Source organism: Ascaphus truei, chromosome 8 (assembly GCF_040206685.1).
Source record: "Ascaphus truei isolate aAscTru1 chromosome 8, aAscTru1.hap1, whole genome shotgun sequence".
In the NCBI taxonomy this organism is placed as follows: Eukaryota; Metazoa; Chordata; class Amphibia; order Anura; family Ascaphidae; genus Ascaphus; species Ascaphus truei.
Window position 1 is genome coordinate 43,900,381 of NC_134490.1, and position 19,907 is coordinate 43,920,287.

Here is a 19,907-nt window from a genome sequence, read left to right on the forward strand (position 1 = left end):
CAACTATCAAAGGATAGCAGTGGAGGAAAGCCAAACCAACTGAGTTTTGAGCAGAGTGGGGTTGCCAAGGCAAGAGGCTGGGAGCAATCGGATTGCTACATTTGTAACAAACTAGACTGAGGAGTGTTGGCAGCTTCAGAGCAGAGAAAACACACAAACTGGTTCCAGGATAGACCGTCTCATACATATACACTATGTGTACACTGGCGACACACTTTATTTGAGCTCGGCTAGTCCCACGAATTCGGGTATACCCGGGTGTATTGAGGTTTGTGACTGTTTTCTGCCCGAGTGCATTGAGGTATTTTCCAGGCAGGGATTGAAGCATTTTATTCCCGCTGGCTGTAATACTGCACAGTATATATATATATACTGCATTACAATTCATGAATTTATGCCATCTGGTAGACACGCGAAGCATTGCAGCCTATTAAATCCTAATCATTATCATTTAACAGATCAGCCGCCCATCAGCCAGGCATGAACCCAGGCTGGGAAGGCAAACGCAACGGGGCTTGTCAGAGGTGAGGAGCGGCGCATTCCAGGTATCTGCCAGGTACATACTGGGTATTTGCTCGAATAAAGTGTGTCGGTGCAGTAGCTATCAGTCACTGAGGCATAAATACAGGTGGGGAGGTTTTTTGCAGATTTTGATCCGCCTCGGATCAGCCGGTTCCTTTGGTCTGCAGATTTCCGCCAATCAGCCTCAAAAAGGCAAATCTACAGTTTTGGATTTTTTATTTTATTTTAGAGAGAAATCTGAAGTCCGTGGCTGCATTGTTAAATCCGGGCATGGATTCAAGCGCAGGAGGGGATCTATCGCTCTCATCACAAATTAATCTGTGTGGATTTTTAACAAACCGCCCACGGATTGTGGAATCCGCAAATCAGATTCTTAAAACCCGTCAGGATTGTATCCAATGGCGGATTTGGATTAATCCGCACAGATTTTTTAGTGCCCAATCCGCCAATGGATTTTGGTCTGAAAAATCTGTGAAATTCCGGGAAATGGACTTGGACTGGTTCGCCCATCTCTACGTATAAATATGCCCATCTCTACGTATAAATATGGCCATCTCTACGTATAAATATGCCCATCTCTACGTATAAATATGCCCATCTCTACGTATAAATATGAATATATTGACTTGCTGTGTGTGTGGTGTCTCTTACCTCTCAGCTGTTTGATGATGATGTCTCTTTCTCGCCCTCCATCTGACTCCCTCAGCACTGTCCTGTAGACAGGGCCAAACCTTCCTTCTCCCACCAGCTGGAGGGGTTCCCTGATCCTGTCCCGGGGGGTCTCCAAAACCTGCAGGGAGGCATCTCGTGCCCTCAGCACTCCCTCCAGAGACAGCTCCTCAGGAGTGATCCCTGAGCTGACACTTTTGCTGCTTTTCTGAACCTGTTGATCTGCAAATAGAGCCAGCACCAGACCCATAATCAGACTGAGGCTTATAGAATAGGCCCCTACAGTATATGTCAATTTTCCCACAATATATATTAGTATCTCTCTTTTTAAATTTATATTAGCGTTTTAGTACATAATGTCCCATATTTAGTACTGTAAGCAGTGCTGTTCCAAATGACACTGTCTGATTGCCTGTCAATGTAGGCAATTTCTTGTTAGCCAATTCTGACAAATTAGTTAAATTAAAGGAGCAGACAAAAACCTTTTCCCCCTTGGTGGGAAGCAGGGGGCCCCCGGAGTAGACCTATGTTAATGTCAGCTCCGGGACACACTGCTCCCAGAGACACCTCAGTAGGGGGCGCTGGTGGCAGCTCGGCAGGTTTAAAAGTACTGGCAATGTAAGTCAATAGGAAGACGAAATGGATGATGTCACGGCTTCCTATTGGCCCAGGTGTCCAAAATTAAAGCTGCAGACTGAGCAATATCCTACACGTGTTTTTTTTTTAGTAAATCAGTTTTGTACTATGAGAAAATACTTGTAGCATTTTTTAAATTTTTTTAACGTATGACATTTTTAATGTATTATAATATAACAATCATTTTTTGTTTCTATAGCAACCATTTACAAAGTCACATCCCCTTATTCTTCTGAGGCAGGCTCTGGCACACCCTTTTTTGAGCCCAGCACCAATTGTATCTAGTGACTGCCTGGTCGCATGATCTTCCTCACAGAACTTTGCATCTTTGGTCCTCCTCTGCTTCACTGACAGCCATTTAGTGAACCCCTGAGCCGAATCTTTGCCGATTGATTACAGGAGAACGGATTAATCAGCAATTCAGCTAATTACTTATTGTGCGGATTGTATTGATACAAATGTATTTATTTTTTTAAAAAGCAGCTTGGACTAAATAGCCCAGTCGGGGTTTTAAAAAAACAAGTATAGAATTTTAAAATAATATAAGTTTTTTTTTTTACAATCTTTATCTAATTTCTTGCATGTATTCAGCAGACCTGAAGACGAAAACATTTATTTTTCAAGGGCTACAAATAAATAAAATTGGTATTTAAAGTGTAATGATATCTTTCTAACGAAGTCGTTTACACCGAGTACAGCTCAACCCCATTATAACGCGATCGGTTACAACGCGAATCCGCTTATAACGTGATGCAAGCGTGGCTCCCAATTTTCGTATTTATGAATACAGTACAACACGATTATTGATGTCTTAAAAACTTTATTGTACAATGCATACAATTGTACAATATTTCTAACGTGATACGCTTATATCACAATGTGATTCTTTGGACCCCAAGCATAGCGTTATAACGGGGTTGAGCTGCAGTTTTTAACAAATATTGTTGTTTTTTTTCAATCTGCTACATGGGACGGCCCCTTTAGTTTCAGGTCCTAAATCGCCAGTTCCACATGTTTTAAAACAGTCAGAAAATGAGTCAAAGAAGTCAATGTCGCTCTGAGAAGAGAGGTTACCTTGTGTCGGGTCCTCCGAGGATTTCCGTTTTCGATATCGAAGACATAAGATGATAGCCAGCAGAAGCACCGAGATCCCGATCAGAAATACAGGGACCACTATCACCTCATACTGATATGTTTGGACAACTAGAGACACAGAAAGCATGTAACATTATCAACTCGTACGGACTCCACTGAGGAACGAGAGAGAGAGAGAGAGTATTACTGCATACTGATATGTTACTGTGACTGGAGAGAGAGTATTACCACATACTAAGATGTTACTGTGAGTGGAGAGAGTATTACCGCATACTGATATGTTACTGTGACTGGAGAGAGAGTATTACCACATACTAAGATGTTACTGTGAGTGGAGAGAGTATTACCACATACCAATATGTTACTGTGACTGGAGAGAGATAAAGTATTACTGCATACTGATATGTAACGGTGACTGGAGAGAGAGTATTACCGTATACTGTTATGTTATTGTGACTGAAGAGAGAGAGAGTAATACCACACACTGATATCTTGCCAGTCAGCTTAAGGGCAACGTGAAACTCCAACTTATGCGGTCGGGTTTCAGACGCCGGTCCCCCGACGAGATTGTGCAGGCTGTACCCCTGGCACAAGTCTTAGGAAGCGGAGCTCTAACTTATGCGGTTAGGCCAAGATGCCAGAAAGGGGACCAGGTGTAGGTGGCAGATGGGCGGTTTTGGAGAAGGTCTTCCGCCAGACGATAAATGACTATTGGCTGGCTGACAGTTTATTTTCAAACGTAGTTAAAGTAATATAGCTGTGTCCAAAATTTTTACTTCCACAAAACTGTGTTGTCACCGTTTGTAAGTGGGGGTAAGGAAACCTCGGGCTAGCTGCTAAGATAATGAAGTTATTTTTATTTAAATACTAGTGTGCTGGAGCAGGGGATCACTGGAGCAGAACCACATTGATTTCAGGTCCGGGGACCTCTTGCTTACTAAGATATAGGCCCCGTTATGGGGTGCCGGTATCCCTCTGCAATGTTTAAATCTCCTGCGTCATGTGACCGGGACATTTAAATACTGGTTACTTGCAGAGAAAGGGGGGTTGGCTAGAGTAGCCGTGTGTATTAACAATGGTTGCATATCTATGTCACGTGCTCACTTGTGTGCTGTTCGTGGTGGTGGTATATTGGGATGGATTGAGGGGAGATACAACTCATTTGAGGGACCTTTGCGGGGGTGAAGAGTGAGACAGCTTGCGGGTTGTGAATTGATCCTTGATCCTGTAGAGGAGATATTGTCCATTTGACGGACCTTTGCAGAGGTTAAAAGTGGGAGCGCTTGCGAGCGTCAGTATTAACCCTTGTCCTGTATGCAGGTCGCGTGCTAGCTGGGTGTCGTACGTGACACTGATATGTTACTGTGACTGGAGTGAGAGAACGTATTACCGTATATTGATATGTTACTGGAGAGAGCAAGTATTATTGCACACTGATATGTTACTGTGACTGGAGAGAGACAGAGAGAGAGTATTACAGCATACTGATATGTTACTGTGACTGGAGAGAGAGAGTTTTACAGAATACTGATATGTTACTGTGACTGGAGAGTGTCAGAGAGAGAGAGTATTACAGCATACTGATATGTTACTGTGACTGGAGAGAGAGAGTTTTACAGAATACTGATATGTTACTGTGACTGGAGAGAGAGAGTATTACTGCATACAGGCAGTCCTCGTTTTACAACGCTTCGTTTTACAACGAATGGCTTATCCAACGCTATGCAATGCATACCTATGTTCATTTTTACAACGCCAAAACGGCTTATCCAACGCTTTTACGACGCTTAGCAAAGTTGTTTGTGTATATAATATATATATATTATACTATATTATACTATATAATATATTATATTTTTATATTATATATTATGTTATATTATATATATATAATACAATATATGCACTATATAATTTGTGTGTGCTGCATATCTTATTGTCTGCGTAAAATATTTTGTGTATTTTAGCATTAAAAATGCCTTCAGTAACGGAACCTTTCATTTAAACAGTGTTCCTATGGGAAAACGTTTTTCGCTTTACAACGTTTCGCTATCCAACGCCATTTTGAGTAACGCATTGTGTCGGATAACCGAGGACTGCCTGTACTTATATTTTACTGTGACTGGAGAGAGTATTACCACATACTGATATGTTACTGTGACTGGAGAGAGAGTGTTATCGAACACTGATATGTTAGTGTAATGAGAGAGAGTATTACCACACATTGATATGATATTGTGACTGGAGAGAGTGTATTACCACATACTGATGTTAGTGACTGGAGAGAGAGAGTATTACCGCATACAGATATGTTACTGTGACTAGAGAGATTATTATCGCACATTGATATGTTACTGTGTCTACAGAGATCGTATTATCGCACACTGATGTGTTACTGTGACTACAGAGATCGTATTATCGCACACTGATGTGTTACTGTGACTACAGAGATCGTATTATCGCACACTGATGTGTTACTGTGACTGGAAAGAGTATTAACACACACTGATAAGTTACTGTAACTGCAGAGACAGTATTACTGCATACTGATGTTACTGTGGAGAGAGAGAGAGAGAGAGAGAGAGAGAGAGAGAGAATTACTGCATAATGATATGTTACTGTGACTGGAGAGCGCGAGAGCGCTGTAATTAGAACTTTGCTGCAATGTGTGAAGCCAGCACACAGATCCACGACATATCAGCAAAATGTAAGAGGTACCAACAGAATAAAGGTTACACTGGCAGAATGTGGGTGATAAAGGGGTAGTAGCAGAGCGGGGGAGGCGCTAATACAATGCAGGAGCTGGAAAGACAGTAGCAGAATGCAGGAAACATCAGGCACAATGTAAGTTACAGGTCCAGTGTGTACTTACTGCAATATTGGTCAGTCGTGGCACATTCCAGCAGGGAGCGTGTGGGGGAGCGAAGGGGGACTTCCCCCATGGCTGATCAACTGGGCTACTAACTGCACCCTGCAAACTAACACAGCAGTGAAAGGGTTAAAGGTGCTGGCCAACGACTTCTATTTTGAAGCTGCAATAAAGAAAGCATTGAGCCCTAGGTGAGGTTGGCGTTACTGCAAGGCCTAGGCACCCTCCTGCTCCTCCGCCAGACCACCCCCCATCTTGGTCACCGGTAACATTCCGGGTGGAGGAGGGGTTTGGCCGGGGGGTTGGGGTTATAGGCAGGCAGTGGGGTATGAGAGATTTATTAAACGGTATACAATGTAAATACAAATATGTCTAAATACTTACATATTTCAACAGCTCGCGCTTGCAAAATTAGGCTGCGTCCACAATGCCGCTGAGAGCGGTAACTTCACCAACTCTCCAAGCATGAGCACAGGGTGTCCTGCATAATTTTGCAAGCACGAGCGGGCATGCGAGGATCGGGGCTATTTTTGTGTGTGGCTTTGTGGCTGTGTGTGTGTGTGTGTGTGCATTGACTCCTGCTGAGCGCGCTTCAAAGATAATTTTGTTTGTCTCCCCAAGCGCAAAGCTTGGGAGAGCGTACGTGCACAAAGGCAATCCTTTTGGGTGGGGACATTCATCCACCTCTCTCCCCTCCGCCCCCTTTTTCCTTCCCCTCCCTTTTGTCCTTCTCCCATTTGCCTTTTTATTCTCCCTGCTCTTTGGCTTGCTGTCCCCAGTGTCATCCATACTCCTACCTACAGTATTATGTATTATTATTTTTATTTTTTTCCATTTTCAATGTTGTGTTTTCACTTTTTTTTAATTATTTCTGTACATTCATAGTATAATTGATATAGTGGCAGCCTACCCTTTCACTTGCAGTGGATCGCAGTGAAGCAGGTTGCCAGCGGAGAGCAGGACCACAGCGCTATTGCAGGGCAGACACCGGAAGGAGGGGTGTTTGACATCACAGCGCTGGGGCGTGCTCCTCCACTGTACCTCCGAAGCCCCTGTCACGTCACACACCATCACGTGGCCACCACCTGCACTATCCTGTTCGCCCGCCCGTGCACATTTTTGGCTGCCTGCTCTCGCACATCTTCTTGGCCGCCCGCGCACAGCTTTTTCACCCTTCCGTGCACAGCGTCTGCCGGCACGCACACACCAGGTTTCGCCAAAACCCACAGGCGCCCCCCCCTAGATAATCTTGCGCCACCCGGTTTGCGCACCGCTGCATTCAATCACAACACCCACACACAATCACAACACAGACACAGCACACATACTCAATCATAACACACAGAGAACACATACTCATATCACAACCAACATAACACACACAGACACAACACACACACCACACTCAATCACAACACACACTCAATCACAACCAACACACACCACACACTCAATCACAACACCCACACACTCAATCACAACACACACACACACAACACATACTCAATCACAACCAGCACAGACACAACACACACACTCAATCACAACACCCACAATCACAACCAACACACTCAATCACAACACACACTCATCACAACACACACACACACAACACATACTCAATCACAACCAGCACAGACACAACACACACACTCAATCACAACACCCACAATCACAACCAACACACTCAATCACAACACACACTCATCACAACACACACACACACCACACACTCAATCACAACCAATACAGACACACAACACAACACACAATCATAACAGTCACACACTTTCACCTGGGGGGGGGGGGAGTACAAGCATGCTCTGGTCCCCCGTGTGCTACTGCAAACAGACAGGAGGAGGAGGGATTGTCTGTGTGCAGAGAGAAGCCCTACCCCCGCAGCAAGCCACAGCACAGAGAAGCAGCAGCACGGAGCTTGAGCTTCTTGGCTGCCCGTGCACAGCATCTGCCCGCCCCCAGGTTTTGCCGCACGCCGCCTGCGTCCCCCCAAATAATTTTGCGCCTCCCCCCCAAGGGGGCACGCCCCCCAGTTTGCGCACTGCTGATGTAGAGCCATCTGCGAGGGTGATTATCGCACGGTTTGACTCGGTTAATGTTCTTTCAGATCAGGTTTGGAAGGTTTTGGCGGGTCTGGAAGTCTGGGGCTAGCTTAAGGGGTTAAATAGCCCCATTGGTGATGGTTGGCTGGGGGGCAAGTACAGGATAACCTTGTCAGATGGGGCTCAGTTACGGTAATGCCTGGTGGTGGCTGGGTGGGCGAGAGGGTAGGGTACATTGTGCTTTGAGTACCTGGGGACCATTTCGTGGCTGACGGGGGGTCAGCTGAGTGGCTGGGACGTTGGAAAGTTCTGGCTAGTGAGTCATGGTTTAAGCGTCATTGGCTTTATCGGTGGGGTTAGCACCTCCCCTGTGCCTGTGATCATTTACCATGACTATGACAATACCTGTCGGATGTCACTCAATTAGCTACACAGCAGAGTGGCAAGTGTTAGGACAAACATAGGTTATAAGAAAGAACACCTTACTTTAACCAAAGAGTATTTGCCCATGAATGAAATGATGGTCACTACTGCTATTTACCTGACCAGTAAGGGAAGCAACTGTAAAGAACCCACAGACACTGTCTATCTGAGTGCATGTCTCAATGAATAAGTCAGAGGTTCAACATAAACTGTAACACATACCTTGTGAAGGGACCTTAGCATTCCTGAAATTGGTGAATGTTGTTCCTGTTGTATTAGTTAACCAGCAGAAGTGTCTCTTCCACCATTTTTTTCTAGGACAATGAAGATTTTCAGCAATGGGCTAATATGGCACAATCCTCTTCCTATAAAAAGGTATGTTCAGGTCAAATTCTGACTGTTAATCACAGGATCAAAAATCAGGAAATTACCACTTATGTTGACATCCAATTATGAGTGATTAATTTCCATAGCTCACAAATGACTTTACAAACTAATAAACCACTATGCATAGATACCTAGTGCACAATCACCATGATACAACCACAGACTGGGACAGAGTCATGGGAGCCACTGACTAATAACCAAAACTCAACAACCCATAAGTTGGAGTCATCATCCACTAACTGGGAGCCATAGTTCAATACATGAAGTCATAACTCTGCCACTTGTTACTAATTGGGTTTTTATCCTTTAACAATATCCCTAACGCTTATCTTAGTATAGTTTACTAATGTATTTCTTATTTTAATATAGCACTGCAAACATACACAGTGCTGTAAAAAAAATCTGAGGATATAATCTACATGCTGTGAGCTCATTTAAAGCAGCATTGGGTTGCCAACTGAGGCATTTTGTAGCTTTGCAGTATTCTCTAAATAATTCACTCTGTAACTATGCTGAGGGTAGACATTCAAACATGAGTGGAGTAGCCAAGAGCCAAAGAGCTTATGACCTAATTTGTGTATTTTATTGTCAATATGTGTAACCAGTCTGAAACAGTCTTTGAGAGCTGACGGTGGTTGGGGCCTCTATTTGGAGGATGATGGTGGGGGTCTCTGTGAGGATGAGGCTCGTTGGGGTCCCTGTGTGGATGAGGGTGGTGGGGTTCCCTGTGTGGAAGAGGATGGTGGAGGATCCCTGTGTAGATAAGTGTGGTGGGGGTCCCCTGTGTAGATAAGTGTGGTGGGGTCCCCTGTGTGGGTAAGGGTGGTGGGGGTCCCCTGTGTGGATAAGGGTGGTGGGGGTCCCCAGTGTGGAAGAGGGTGGTGGGGGTCCCCTGTGTGGATAAGGGTGGTGGGGGACCCCAGTGTGGATAAAGGTGGTGGGGGTCCCCAGTGTGTATAAGGGTGGTGGGGGTCCCCTTGTGTGGATAAGGGTGGTAGGTGTCGCATGTATGGATGACGATGGTGGGGGTCCCTGTGTTGATGAGGGTGGTGGGAGTTCCCTGTGTGGATGAGGGTGGTGAATGTCACTAAATGTTAGCCCTGGGAAATAATACTAAATACTAATAATACTTCCTTTATAGCGCTGAAAGTATACGCAAAAGGTACATAGAATTTTGAAGGCACAATGAGTCTCTGCCCTATAGAGCTTACAATCTAATTTTGCTGCTGGAGGCACAGGTAGATTGAATGACTTAACCCAATAAAAACTAGGGTGGTGCTCCTACACAGCTAATACACAATCACCATAAGTACTGTAAGAACACCTCCCCCCTCCAAAAAAAAACATGACTAGTACTCAAACTATTAATTCAATAACATATATTGAATGTGCAAAAGTGTATAATATATTAATAGGTTGTATATGACAGCCCAATTAATGCAAATAAAGTTACCAAGTAAATTTAGAAAAATATATAATTAAAACAATATAGTGAAAAATGTATGAATAAAAAAAATGCACTTCTCCACTCAACCCTTCAGGTAGAAACTGTCTTGATAGTCTCTTCAAAACGTAATCCTCCAAAAAGAAGGGGAGCGGGGGACAGCACCGAGGGAGAGAAGAAACAGAAAAAACTACATAGAACAGTATTGCAGGAAACAGTGCAGAAACCAACAAATAGTTCTACTCACAATAGTGTGCTGAATTCAGGCAAAGTGGTAAATGGTGTGTCAGGTGGGCTTTAAAATACGGTGATCTCTGGAGAAACACAACAAATAGTGCAGACGATATCAACAATATTAAAAGTATTCTTACAATAAAAGCCCTCCAGATTCAAAGCTTACAAGAGGTAAGTTCTTTAAGATGTTAAAAACAATAATCAAGGATTCCCGAATACACGGTGAGTCACGATCTCACCGCTTCCGCTGTCCGCTGGTCTTTTGTGTGCCTGGCGGCATAATTTCCGGTTACGGCCTCCGAGAAAAGAAGACCAGACCTCTCCCCATCCTCTCATTCATATACACCGGTTACGACTCAACGTGTTTTTCACTGGGCTGTAGCTTCGGCAGGAGTCATAGCCCCACCCACATCTAGGAATCTATATATACCTCCTAAGTATATTGAACCACTGAAAACTTCCCGCTGCTCGGAGTGGCACCCCACGGGGATTGGTGAAACTAATGTCTAGACACCCTCCAGCTGGGACAGCATCCCCCAGCAGCATCAAGAGCGGGAAAAGGAGAAAATAACTATTTGCTTGAATATTGTAGTGGGTGCTCACCACAAGCAGGACGGAACCGCGAGGCTGAGGTGGGGATGTGAGTGGCCACCGACCTACAACCGCGCCCGGAGTGCAGAGTATGGGTCGTGTAGCCGGGTCAGGATAGGAGAAGTCAGGGTGGTTGTGATAGTCGCCGTGGTCTGGGATTGGAGAAGGTAGAATTATCGTTATCCGTAGCCGGTGTCAAGGAGGAGAGATGGTGGGAGCCAGGAAGCAGGCCGTGGTCTAGGGGTCAGGGAAGGCAGTAGTCCAAGTAAAGCTGGGATCAAGGCACAAAGAAGCAAGACAAGAATGCAGGGCAGGATGCTTGAGGCAAGCACACGATACACAAACAGAAGTTTATGCTCAGTCAATTTGCTTGAGGCAAGGCTGAGCATATAAAGATCAGATAGCCAATGAGAGAGCAGCACAAGGCTGTAAGCAATGAGTCATTAGACATAGTCTGTCCACTAATAGGCAGGGTGTATGGCAGGTGTGGAGTAGCTGATGGTATTAACCCCTTGCATGCCTGTGTTAGTGCAGCGCCGGCTTGTAGTCCTATCAGTGCTTGGAACGGCCACCATGACGTCATAGACCGCGTTGCAGGGGCTGAAGCCCAATCCTAGTAGGTGCGGCATGGCGCTTGCGCGTGATCTTCATCCGGGGGGCGTCACGGGACATGTCATGAGGGCGGGGCCTAAGCCCAATCCGCGCGGTGTCCCCCTGCCTGCTAGCACGACTCTTGTGCGCAACCTCAGTGTGAGGTGCATCACCTGACTTGTAACGTGACGCGTTACGGGGGCGGGACCGAAGTCCAATCCTCACAAATATATATGAGACTCATATGTAGAAGTTCACACAATTTAAATAAACCATAAGCATATTGCCCTCCATTTAAAATAGCTGTTACACCGTGACAGGGTGAATGAACGTCACCAGCTCTTTGCCTGGCAGACGTATATGTAGATGCAGTGCAGCAGTGACGAGGTTAATTTTCAGCTGGGAAGCTCCTGACAATTAGAATGGTCCCAGCTGCATAATCAAGGTGTTTTAAAAACCCCAGGCTGTACACACATGCAGCCTAGCTGGTCAGGAGACAGGACTGAAATACTGAAGAGACTACTGCTATAAGGTCTGTTTTTCAAAGTACATGTGTGATGAACTGTCTGTGTCCTACATGCTGAAAAGAATCTTCCTTGTTTTCTATGCTGAAGAAAAGCTATTTTGTTTTTGTCTGCTGAAGAGAAGCTATTTTGTTTTGTGTGCTGTATGTTTTTAAGGCTCAATAAAGAAGCCTTATCAAGAGAACCCGCATGTGTGGTTGCATGTACCCTGCAACATATGGTGTCAGAAGTGCCGGGATTTTGAGAGGCCCCTGCATTTGAAGGGCCACACACACACACAAAAATGAGACAAATGGAAGAATTTTTAAAAGAGTTTCTGTGTGAGCAGACCAGACAGCAGGGACTGTTAATGCAGGAGCAGACCAAACAGCAGGGACTCTTAATGCAGGAGCAGGCCCAACTACTATTGCAGCAGCAAACCCAGCTCCTAACCCAGCAGCAGGCAGCACCGGATGAGCGGATGGCCAAGCTGCTGACCCAATTCCAGGGGTCTGCCAGTCCAGAACTTGCGAACAAACCCCCGGTCCTCCTGAGGAAAATGACTCCGAACGAGGATCCAGAAGCTTTTCTACTGACATTTGAAAGGGTTGCTGAAGCTCAGGGCTGAGCTGCAGATCGCTGGACAACTGCTTTGGTCCCGCTCCTCACAGGAGAAGCCCAGGCCTCATATCAGGGCCTCCCAGCAGATCAGGCAATGGACTACCAACAAGTAAAAGGCGCCATACTGGATCGCTTAGGTCTGACCCCAGAGACCTACCGGCAGCAGTTCCGGAACCTGAAGTACACCGCTAAGATGAGACCCCGGGTTCTCGCTCAGCGGTTATTGGACTTGTGCACTCACTGGATACAACCGAGGACCACACTAAGGAGGCAATTCTTGAGCAAGTGGTTTTGGAACAATTCCTACAGATAATACCCCTTTCCGCATGCTCGTGGGTAAAACGCCATGCTGCTGAAACCCAAGCTTTGGCGGTCCGACTCGTTGAGAACTTCCTTGGGGCCAAGGATCAGGCGAGTGTCCTGGACCTGACGGATCCAACTTCACCAGCACTTGCGGAGACCCAAAGAGGGAGATTGGAACAACGGGGAAACTACGGCCCCTCCATGCGCAACCGCCAAGTGCCACGAAAGGAGCAATCCTTCGAACAAGGAAGAAGTCAAAACGCCAGGCACCGCCGAGACCCTCATCCCCTTCCTGATGTCGGCTTGTTGCCAAATGAGAGGACGTCGCCCACAGGACCCACCAGATGCCTGGTCTACAGTATCCGGTCCAGTGGAGCACTATCCACGGCCCCCTCCTGCGAGGTAACCCTCTCCCTGTTCCGCCTGCAGAGAACAAGGCAACCGGCATATGGACTGTCCACAGATGGATTGTTCCTTCAGCAGGACCGTCGCCTCGGCCTTCACTGGAGAAAATTACAAGCCCTGGCTACTTCCAGCCCAGGTTGGGGGAAAAACTGTCCAGGCCCTTGTAGATTCGGGCTCTGGGAAAACTCTTGTCTTCCAGGAACTGTTACCGCCTAATGTGTGTTCTTTTGACTCTCCATGGAGTATAGAATGTATACACGGCAACGTAAAACGGTATCCGACAGCCAAAATCCGGCTACAGGTAAAAGGTCAGGAGGCCTACCTCGAAGTAGGAGTTGCTCCTTGGCTCCCTGCCCCCGTTGTGCTCGGCCAGGACTGGTTTTTCTTTTCAGACCTAATGGCTCCAGTCTCTCACGAGGAGCCTTATTCTATGGCTCAGAAGAACCCTGGCAAACTGTTCCCCTTCTTGGCAGACCTTTTTCCCAGTAGACACCGGGTTCCAAAGACTCGGAAGCAAAGACACTCTGACAAACAGGACTGGTTGCAGAAATCTGGGTCTCAAGATGACCATTCTAATAGCCAGAAGTCACAAGTGATGGCTGGGGATGGCCAGAGGGAGGGGGATATGGGCCCTGGAGATTTACCATACCTATACCTCCCTGATTTTCACCAGAGGCAAAGGGAAGACCCAGTCCTTGCTAGACAGTATGATATGGTGGTAAAAATGATGAGCAGATATTGAATGCACAGGGGGTGACAGTATTCCCCCATTTTGAATTATCAAATGATATCCTGTATAGGGTGAATAGGCAGACACAAACAAGAGAGGTCACCAGACAGATATTGGTTCCCAAGGCGTTTGTTAAATCTGTGTTCACTCTAGCCCATACTGTCCCTTGGGGTGGTCACCTTGGCAGGGATAAAACATTGGACCGTATTTTGGCCCGATTTTATTGGCCAGGGATGCATAATGATATTGCTAAGTTATGTGCGGCATGTCCGGAGTGCCAGCTAACTAGTCCGAAGGGACAAAAAACAGCCCCTTTGGTTCCTCTACCCTTGGTGTCAGTTCCCTTTGAGATGATTGGGGTAGACTTCGTAGGACCTCTAGAACCTTCTGCGAAAGGACACAGGTTTATTCTTGTAATAGTTGACTATGCAACAAGATATCCTGAGGCGTTCCCCCTGAGAACAGTAAGGGCGAAGCAAGTAGCCAACAAGTTGTTGGAGCTGTTCTCACAGGTTGAACTTCCCCAGGTTATGTTGACAGACCAAGGAACAAATTTTATGGCTAAACTGATGCAGGATGTCTTAAAATTACTAGAGGTCAAGTCTGTTCGGACATCAGTCTACCATCCACAGACTGACGGATTGGTGGAAAGATTTAACCGAACTCTAAAAGGGATGCTGAGGAAATTTGTAGATTCAGAAAAGAGAGCCTGGGATGAACTTCTCCCTTTTCTGCTGTTTGCAGTGCGGGAAGTTCCCCAAGCCTCCACGGGATTCTCTCCATTTGAACTGCTGTATGGCCGCCAACCCCGGGGTATCCTAGACCTCCTAAAGGAGTACTGGGAGGAACAGCGGTCCCCTTCTAAGAATACCCTGCAATATGTATTGGACCTTAGGAAGCGCCTAGATGTGGTCGGCATTTTGCTAGGGAGAATCTTAGATCAGCCCAGGACAGACAGGAGAGACATTACAATAAAAATACTCGTATGAGAGTGTTTCACCCAGGAGATCAGGTGATGTTGTTGTTACCCAGTTGTGAGAGCAAACTCCTAGCCAACTGGCAGGGCCCATTCGAAGTACTCCGCCGCACGGGTGATGTGGATTACGAGATCGCTCAACCGGGGTCCAGGAAGGGTAAACAAATTTACCATGTGAGCTGGCTGAAACCCTGGAAGATGCAGCGGTCTCTATTCATGCACCCGGTGGAGGAGGAAATGGACTTGGGTCCTCAGCCCCCACGGGGGAACATCGTGGGTGACAATAAAATCCCAATGGGTAGACAGTTGTCCTCTGAACAAAAAGGGGACTTGTAAGAAATAATTACACAATTCCATGCAGTGCGCCTACATCAGGGATCTTTCTGTACCCTCCTTAGGTACACCTCTATATCCATATTGCCATTCTCCCAGGCAGCACGCATTTACCACCAAGGGGTTTTGAGCAAGGTCTCTCTGTACAATTTTGCTCAAATTAATTTCTGCATCAAGATTTGATAAATGTTTTTGTTGTTGTCTAATAATCAAACCCATTAGGTCTTGAGAACTCTTATCTAGGATTTTATACCATTCATTTAGAAATTCCTCGTCTTCCAAATCACACGAATGATCTTTGTGGAGGCCCAGTCCTCTTGGGTCTCTTCCACATTTTAAATACTATTCTTAAAATGTGTTGTCCCACCATTGTATGGAATCCTTAATTAATAATGTTTCCAGTTTGGCAAACTCTGTCTCCAACAGGTTATCCTCTCCCATTATTGGTGTCGTCTCAATATTCAAAATGTTGGTAAAATCTACATTTCTAGATGATCTTTTAGAAAAGACATTAATGGTCTCCATGTTACGTATAACAAGGTGCTGCCTCCTAGGACAAAGAACACACTAGGTTGTTTGTGTGACAAGGCTTTATTCTCCCCTTTGGGGAGAGTGTTGGGACACTCTTGTATATATCCTTTACACTTTTGATCTTTTGCATCTTTTGATGCATTCAGGTGGAGATCATATTACAAATACCAGTTGATCGGCCTCACTGTTCGACACTTACCTGTATTGAGGCATGTCAGCAGTCACTTTGACAAATAGTGGTCTGTCAGTCCTGGTGGGTTGTCCCCATAGATGTCCTCCCGAACCCCTCTCTATGATCATCGGTCATTATTAGGACTGGTTGGTCATGTGAGGTGGCTCCGAGTAGAGAATTATATTTAGTCGAGTGAGAATCTTGGAGACAGACATCCCCATGTACTCGTAAGACTATTCAGCAATAGCTGGGATTTAATCATCTATATAAAAAGTCTCAGCATCCTTCTTGGACATTGCCAGATTATTGGTGTATTCTTATTCTAATATGTTTGTATCAAATAGAGAAAGACCCATCTTTTTTCAATGTTGGTGAATATTTGTATGGAATATGGTACCACCATCAGTACATATACCTCTAATGGTCAGGTTTCGAGTATGTATATGTACTGATGGGATGCACCGTTGGTGGAACTTGTTCCCGATCTGTTATGTTCATTGTGATCTTGATGCATTACTGATTTGTTCTTTCCATCTTCCATGTATTTTCACCATTATGGAGAAACAAGAAAGACGAAGATTTCCATCTCTATACTGTGAGTGTTATACTAAATATTATTATTTATTTATAAAATATTTTACCAGGAAGTAATACATTGAGAGTTAGTTACCTCTCGTTTTCAAGTATGTCCTGGGCACAGAGTAAAACAAATAATACATGGTTACAAGTACAGTTACATAAATGAACAGGGTATACATTATATACAAGACATTGCGTGCACAGTTAAAGAAAATATATATTATGAGCGTATGAAACAGTTACAGACCAGGTTAACATGTGAGACAGCCTTAGATTTGAAAGAACTTAAACTGGTGGTGGATGTGAGAGTCTCTGGTAGGTTGTTCCAGTTTTGGGGTGCACGGTAGGAGAAGGAGGAACGTCCGGATACTTTGTTGAGCCTTTGGACCATGAACAGTATTTTGGAGTCTGATCTCAGGTGATAAGTGCTGCAAGTGGTAGGGGTGAGGAGCTTGTTCAGGTAGCTGGGTAGCTTGCCCATGAAGAATTTAAAGTCAAGACAGGAAAGGTGAACTTTGCGCCTAGACTCTAGTGTTGACCAATCTAGTTCTTTGAGCATTTCGCAGTGATGTGTGTTGTAGTTGCATTGGAGAAAAAAACGACAAATTGAATTGTAGAGGGTGTCAAGTTTGCTAAGGTGGGTTTGAGGTGCCGAGCCATATACTATGTCTCCATAGTCAATAATTGGCATTAGCATCTGCTGTGCGATATGCTTTCTGACCAGGAGACTTAGGGAGGATTTGTTCCTGTAAAGTACCCATAGTTTGGCATAGGTCTTGGTTGTCAGGGTATCAATGTGCATCCCGAATGTTATGTGGGAGTCAAACCATAAGCCCAGGTATTTAAAACTAGTGACAGGTGTTAGGGTGGTGTTAGCGTTGGTTCTAATCACGAGCTCAGTCACTGGAAGCTTTACAAGTTTAGTCTTGGTCCCAAATACCATTGTTACAGTCTTGTCAGTGTTTAAAAACAGTTTGTTTTGGGAAATCCAGTTTTCGAGTCTCAAAATGTCAGACTGAAGTATGTGTTGATGGTCAGAGAGGCTATGGCTGTGTGCATATAGGATTGTGTCATCTGCATACATGTGTATTGAGGCTTCCTTACAAGCTGTGGGAAGATCATTAATGAACACTGAGAAGAGTAGGGGCCCCAGAACAGAGCCTTGCGGGACACCACAGGTGATATCCAGGGGGTTGGAGTTAGAGCCTGAGATGGACACATGTTTGGATCTTCCTGATAGGTAGGACTGAAACCAGTTTAAAGCATGCTTCCCTATTCCAGAGCTCTGGAGTTTGTTAAGCAGGATAGCATGATCAACGGTGTCAAAAGCCTTTGCAAAATCTAGGAATACTGCACCAGTGAGTTGTCCCCGTTCCATTCCACACTGGATTCCATTGCAAACTTTTAGCAGGGTAGTTACGGTGGAGTGTTTGGGACGAAAGCCAGATTGGAATTGGCTAGGGAAATTTGTCTTGGTATAGAAATCGCTTAATTGGGAGTGGACACATTTTTCCATGACTTTGGATAGAATTGGGAGAAGTGAGATTGGCCTGTAGTTTGAGACAGTGTTTTTGTCCCCACTTTTGAAGATTGGGACAACTCTGGCAGTTTTCCAGGTCTTAGGGATATGGCCTGCAGACAGGATAGAGTTGACTATGGATGCAATTGGTTTGGCAATGGCTGGGGCACCAAGTCGTTGGAACCTAGATTGTAGTAAGTCGGGTCCACATTGGCTGCTTAGTTTTCCCCTGTACAAACGTCTGTGTGCAGGACATGATAGACTTTAGGATCTGTGGGTTGTCTATAACTTATTTTATCCAGTATGTTCTTCTGGGGTCCTGAATGAGTACTTTATTGATATTATATTAATCCCTGTTGTGCCCCTATTATAATCACCTCTATGTATTATAACTACAGGTATTCCCTCAATCTTTCTCTAATGTTACTTAATTAATTTTGTTATCTTGAGAATCATATGCTTATGGTTTATTTCAATTGTGTGAACTTTTAGACATGCGTCTCATATACAGTTAGGTCCGGAAATAATTGGACACTGACACAATTTTCATAATTTTGGCTCTGTACGCCACTACAATGGATTTGATATGAAACTACCGAGATACAATAGAAGTGCAGACTTTCAGCTTTAATTCAAGGGGTTGAACAAAAATATCGTATGAAACGTTTAGGAATTGCAACCATTTTCATACACAGTCCCCTTATTTCAGGGGCTCAAATGTAATTGGACAAATTAACACAATCATAAATACATTTTTAATTTTTAATACTTTGTCGAGAATTCTTTGCAGGCATTGATTGCTTGAAATCTGGAACGCATGGACATCACCAAATGCTGGGTTTCCTCCTTTGTGATGCTTTGCCAGGCCTTTACTGCAGCTGTCTTCAGTTGTTATTTGTTCATGGGTCTTTCTGCCTTAAGTTTTGTCTTCAGCAAGTGAAATGCATGCTCGATCGTGTTGAGATCAGGTGATTGACTCGGCCATTGCAGAATATTCCACTTCTTTGCCTTAAAAAACTCCGGGGTTGCTTTCACAATATGTTTTGGTTCATTGTCCATCTGTAAAGTGAAGCGCTGTCCAATCAACTTCGCTGAATTTGGCTGAATCTGAGCAGACAATATATCCCTATACACTTCAGAATTCATCTGGCTGCTTCTGTCTTCTGTCACATCATCAATAAACATTAGTGACCCAGTGCCATTGTAAACCATTCATGCCCATGCCATCACACTGCCTCCACTGTGTTTTACAGATGATGTGGTAAGCTTCGGATCATGAACCATTCCAAGCCTTCTCCATACTTTTTTCTTCCCATCATTCTGGTACAGGTTGAGCTTAGTTTCATCTGTCCAAAGAATGCTGTTCCAGAACTGGGCTGGCTTTTTTAGATATTGTTTGGCAAAGTCTAATCTGGCCTTTCTATTCTTGAGGCTTATGAATGGTTTTCACCTTGTGGTGAACACTCTGTATTTGCTCTCCTGAAGTCTTCTCATTATGGTAAACTTGGATAATGACAAGCCTACCTCCAGTAGAGTGTTCTTCACTTGGCTGGATGTTATGAAGGGGTTTTTCTTTAAAATGGAAAGGATCCTACAATCATCCACCACAAAGGCCTTTTTGTGTTGCAGAGCTCACCAGTGCGTTCTTTTTTTCTTAGAATGTTCAGTACCAAACTGTTGATTTGGCCACTCCTAATGTTCCTGCTATCTCTCT

General features: G+C 44.8%; 1 protein-coding gene across 5 annotated transcripts in view; it reads right to left on the reverse strand.

Annotated features, from left to right (window-relative positions):
• STYK1 (serine/threonine/tyrosine kinase 1) overlaps window positions 1-19,907 on the reverse strand; it is a 40,038-nt gene that overhangs the window by 11,834 nt on the left and 8,297 nt on the right. For 2 of the 5 annotated variants that reach the window (XM_075611752.1, XM_075611757.1), the window contains exons 2-5: window positions 8,497-8,639; window positions 5,795-5,900; window positions 2,902-3,030; window positions 1,174-1,413 (exon numbers count right to left, since the gene is read on the reverse strand). In XM_075611752.1, coding sequence (XP_075467867.1) covers window positions 1,174-1,413; window positions 2,902-3,030; window positions 5,795-5,864 — 439 coding nt within the window. In that variant the 5' untranslated portion in view covers window positions 5,865-5,900; window positions 8,497-8,639. Of the gene's footprint in view, window positions 1-1,173; window positions 1,414-2,901; window positions 3,031-5,794; window positions 5,901-8,496; window positions 8,640-10,195; window positions 10,312-10,352; window positions 10,420-19,907 lie in introns of those variants that run through there. The other 3 variants (XM_075611753.1, XM_075611754.1, XM_075611756.1) reach the window with 3 other exon arrangements.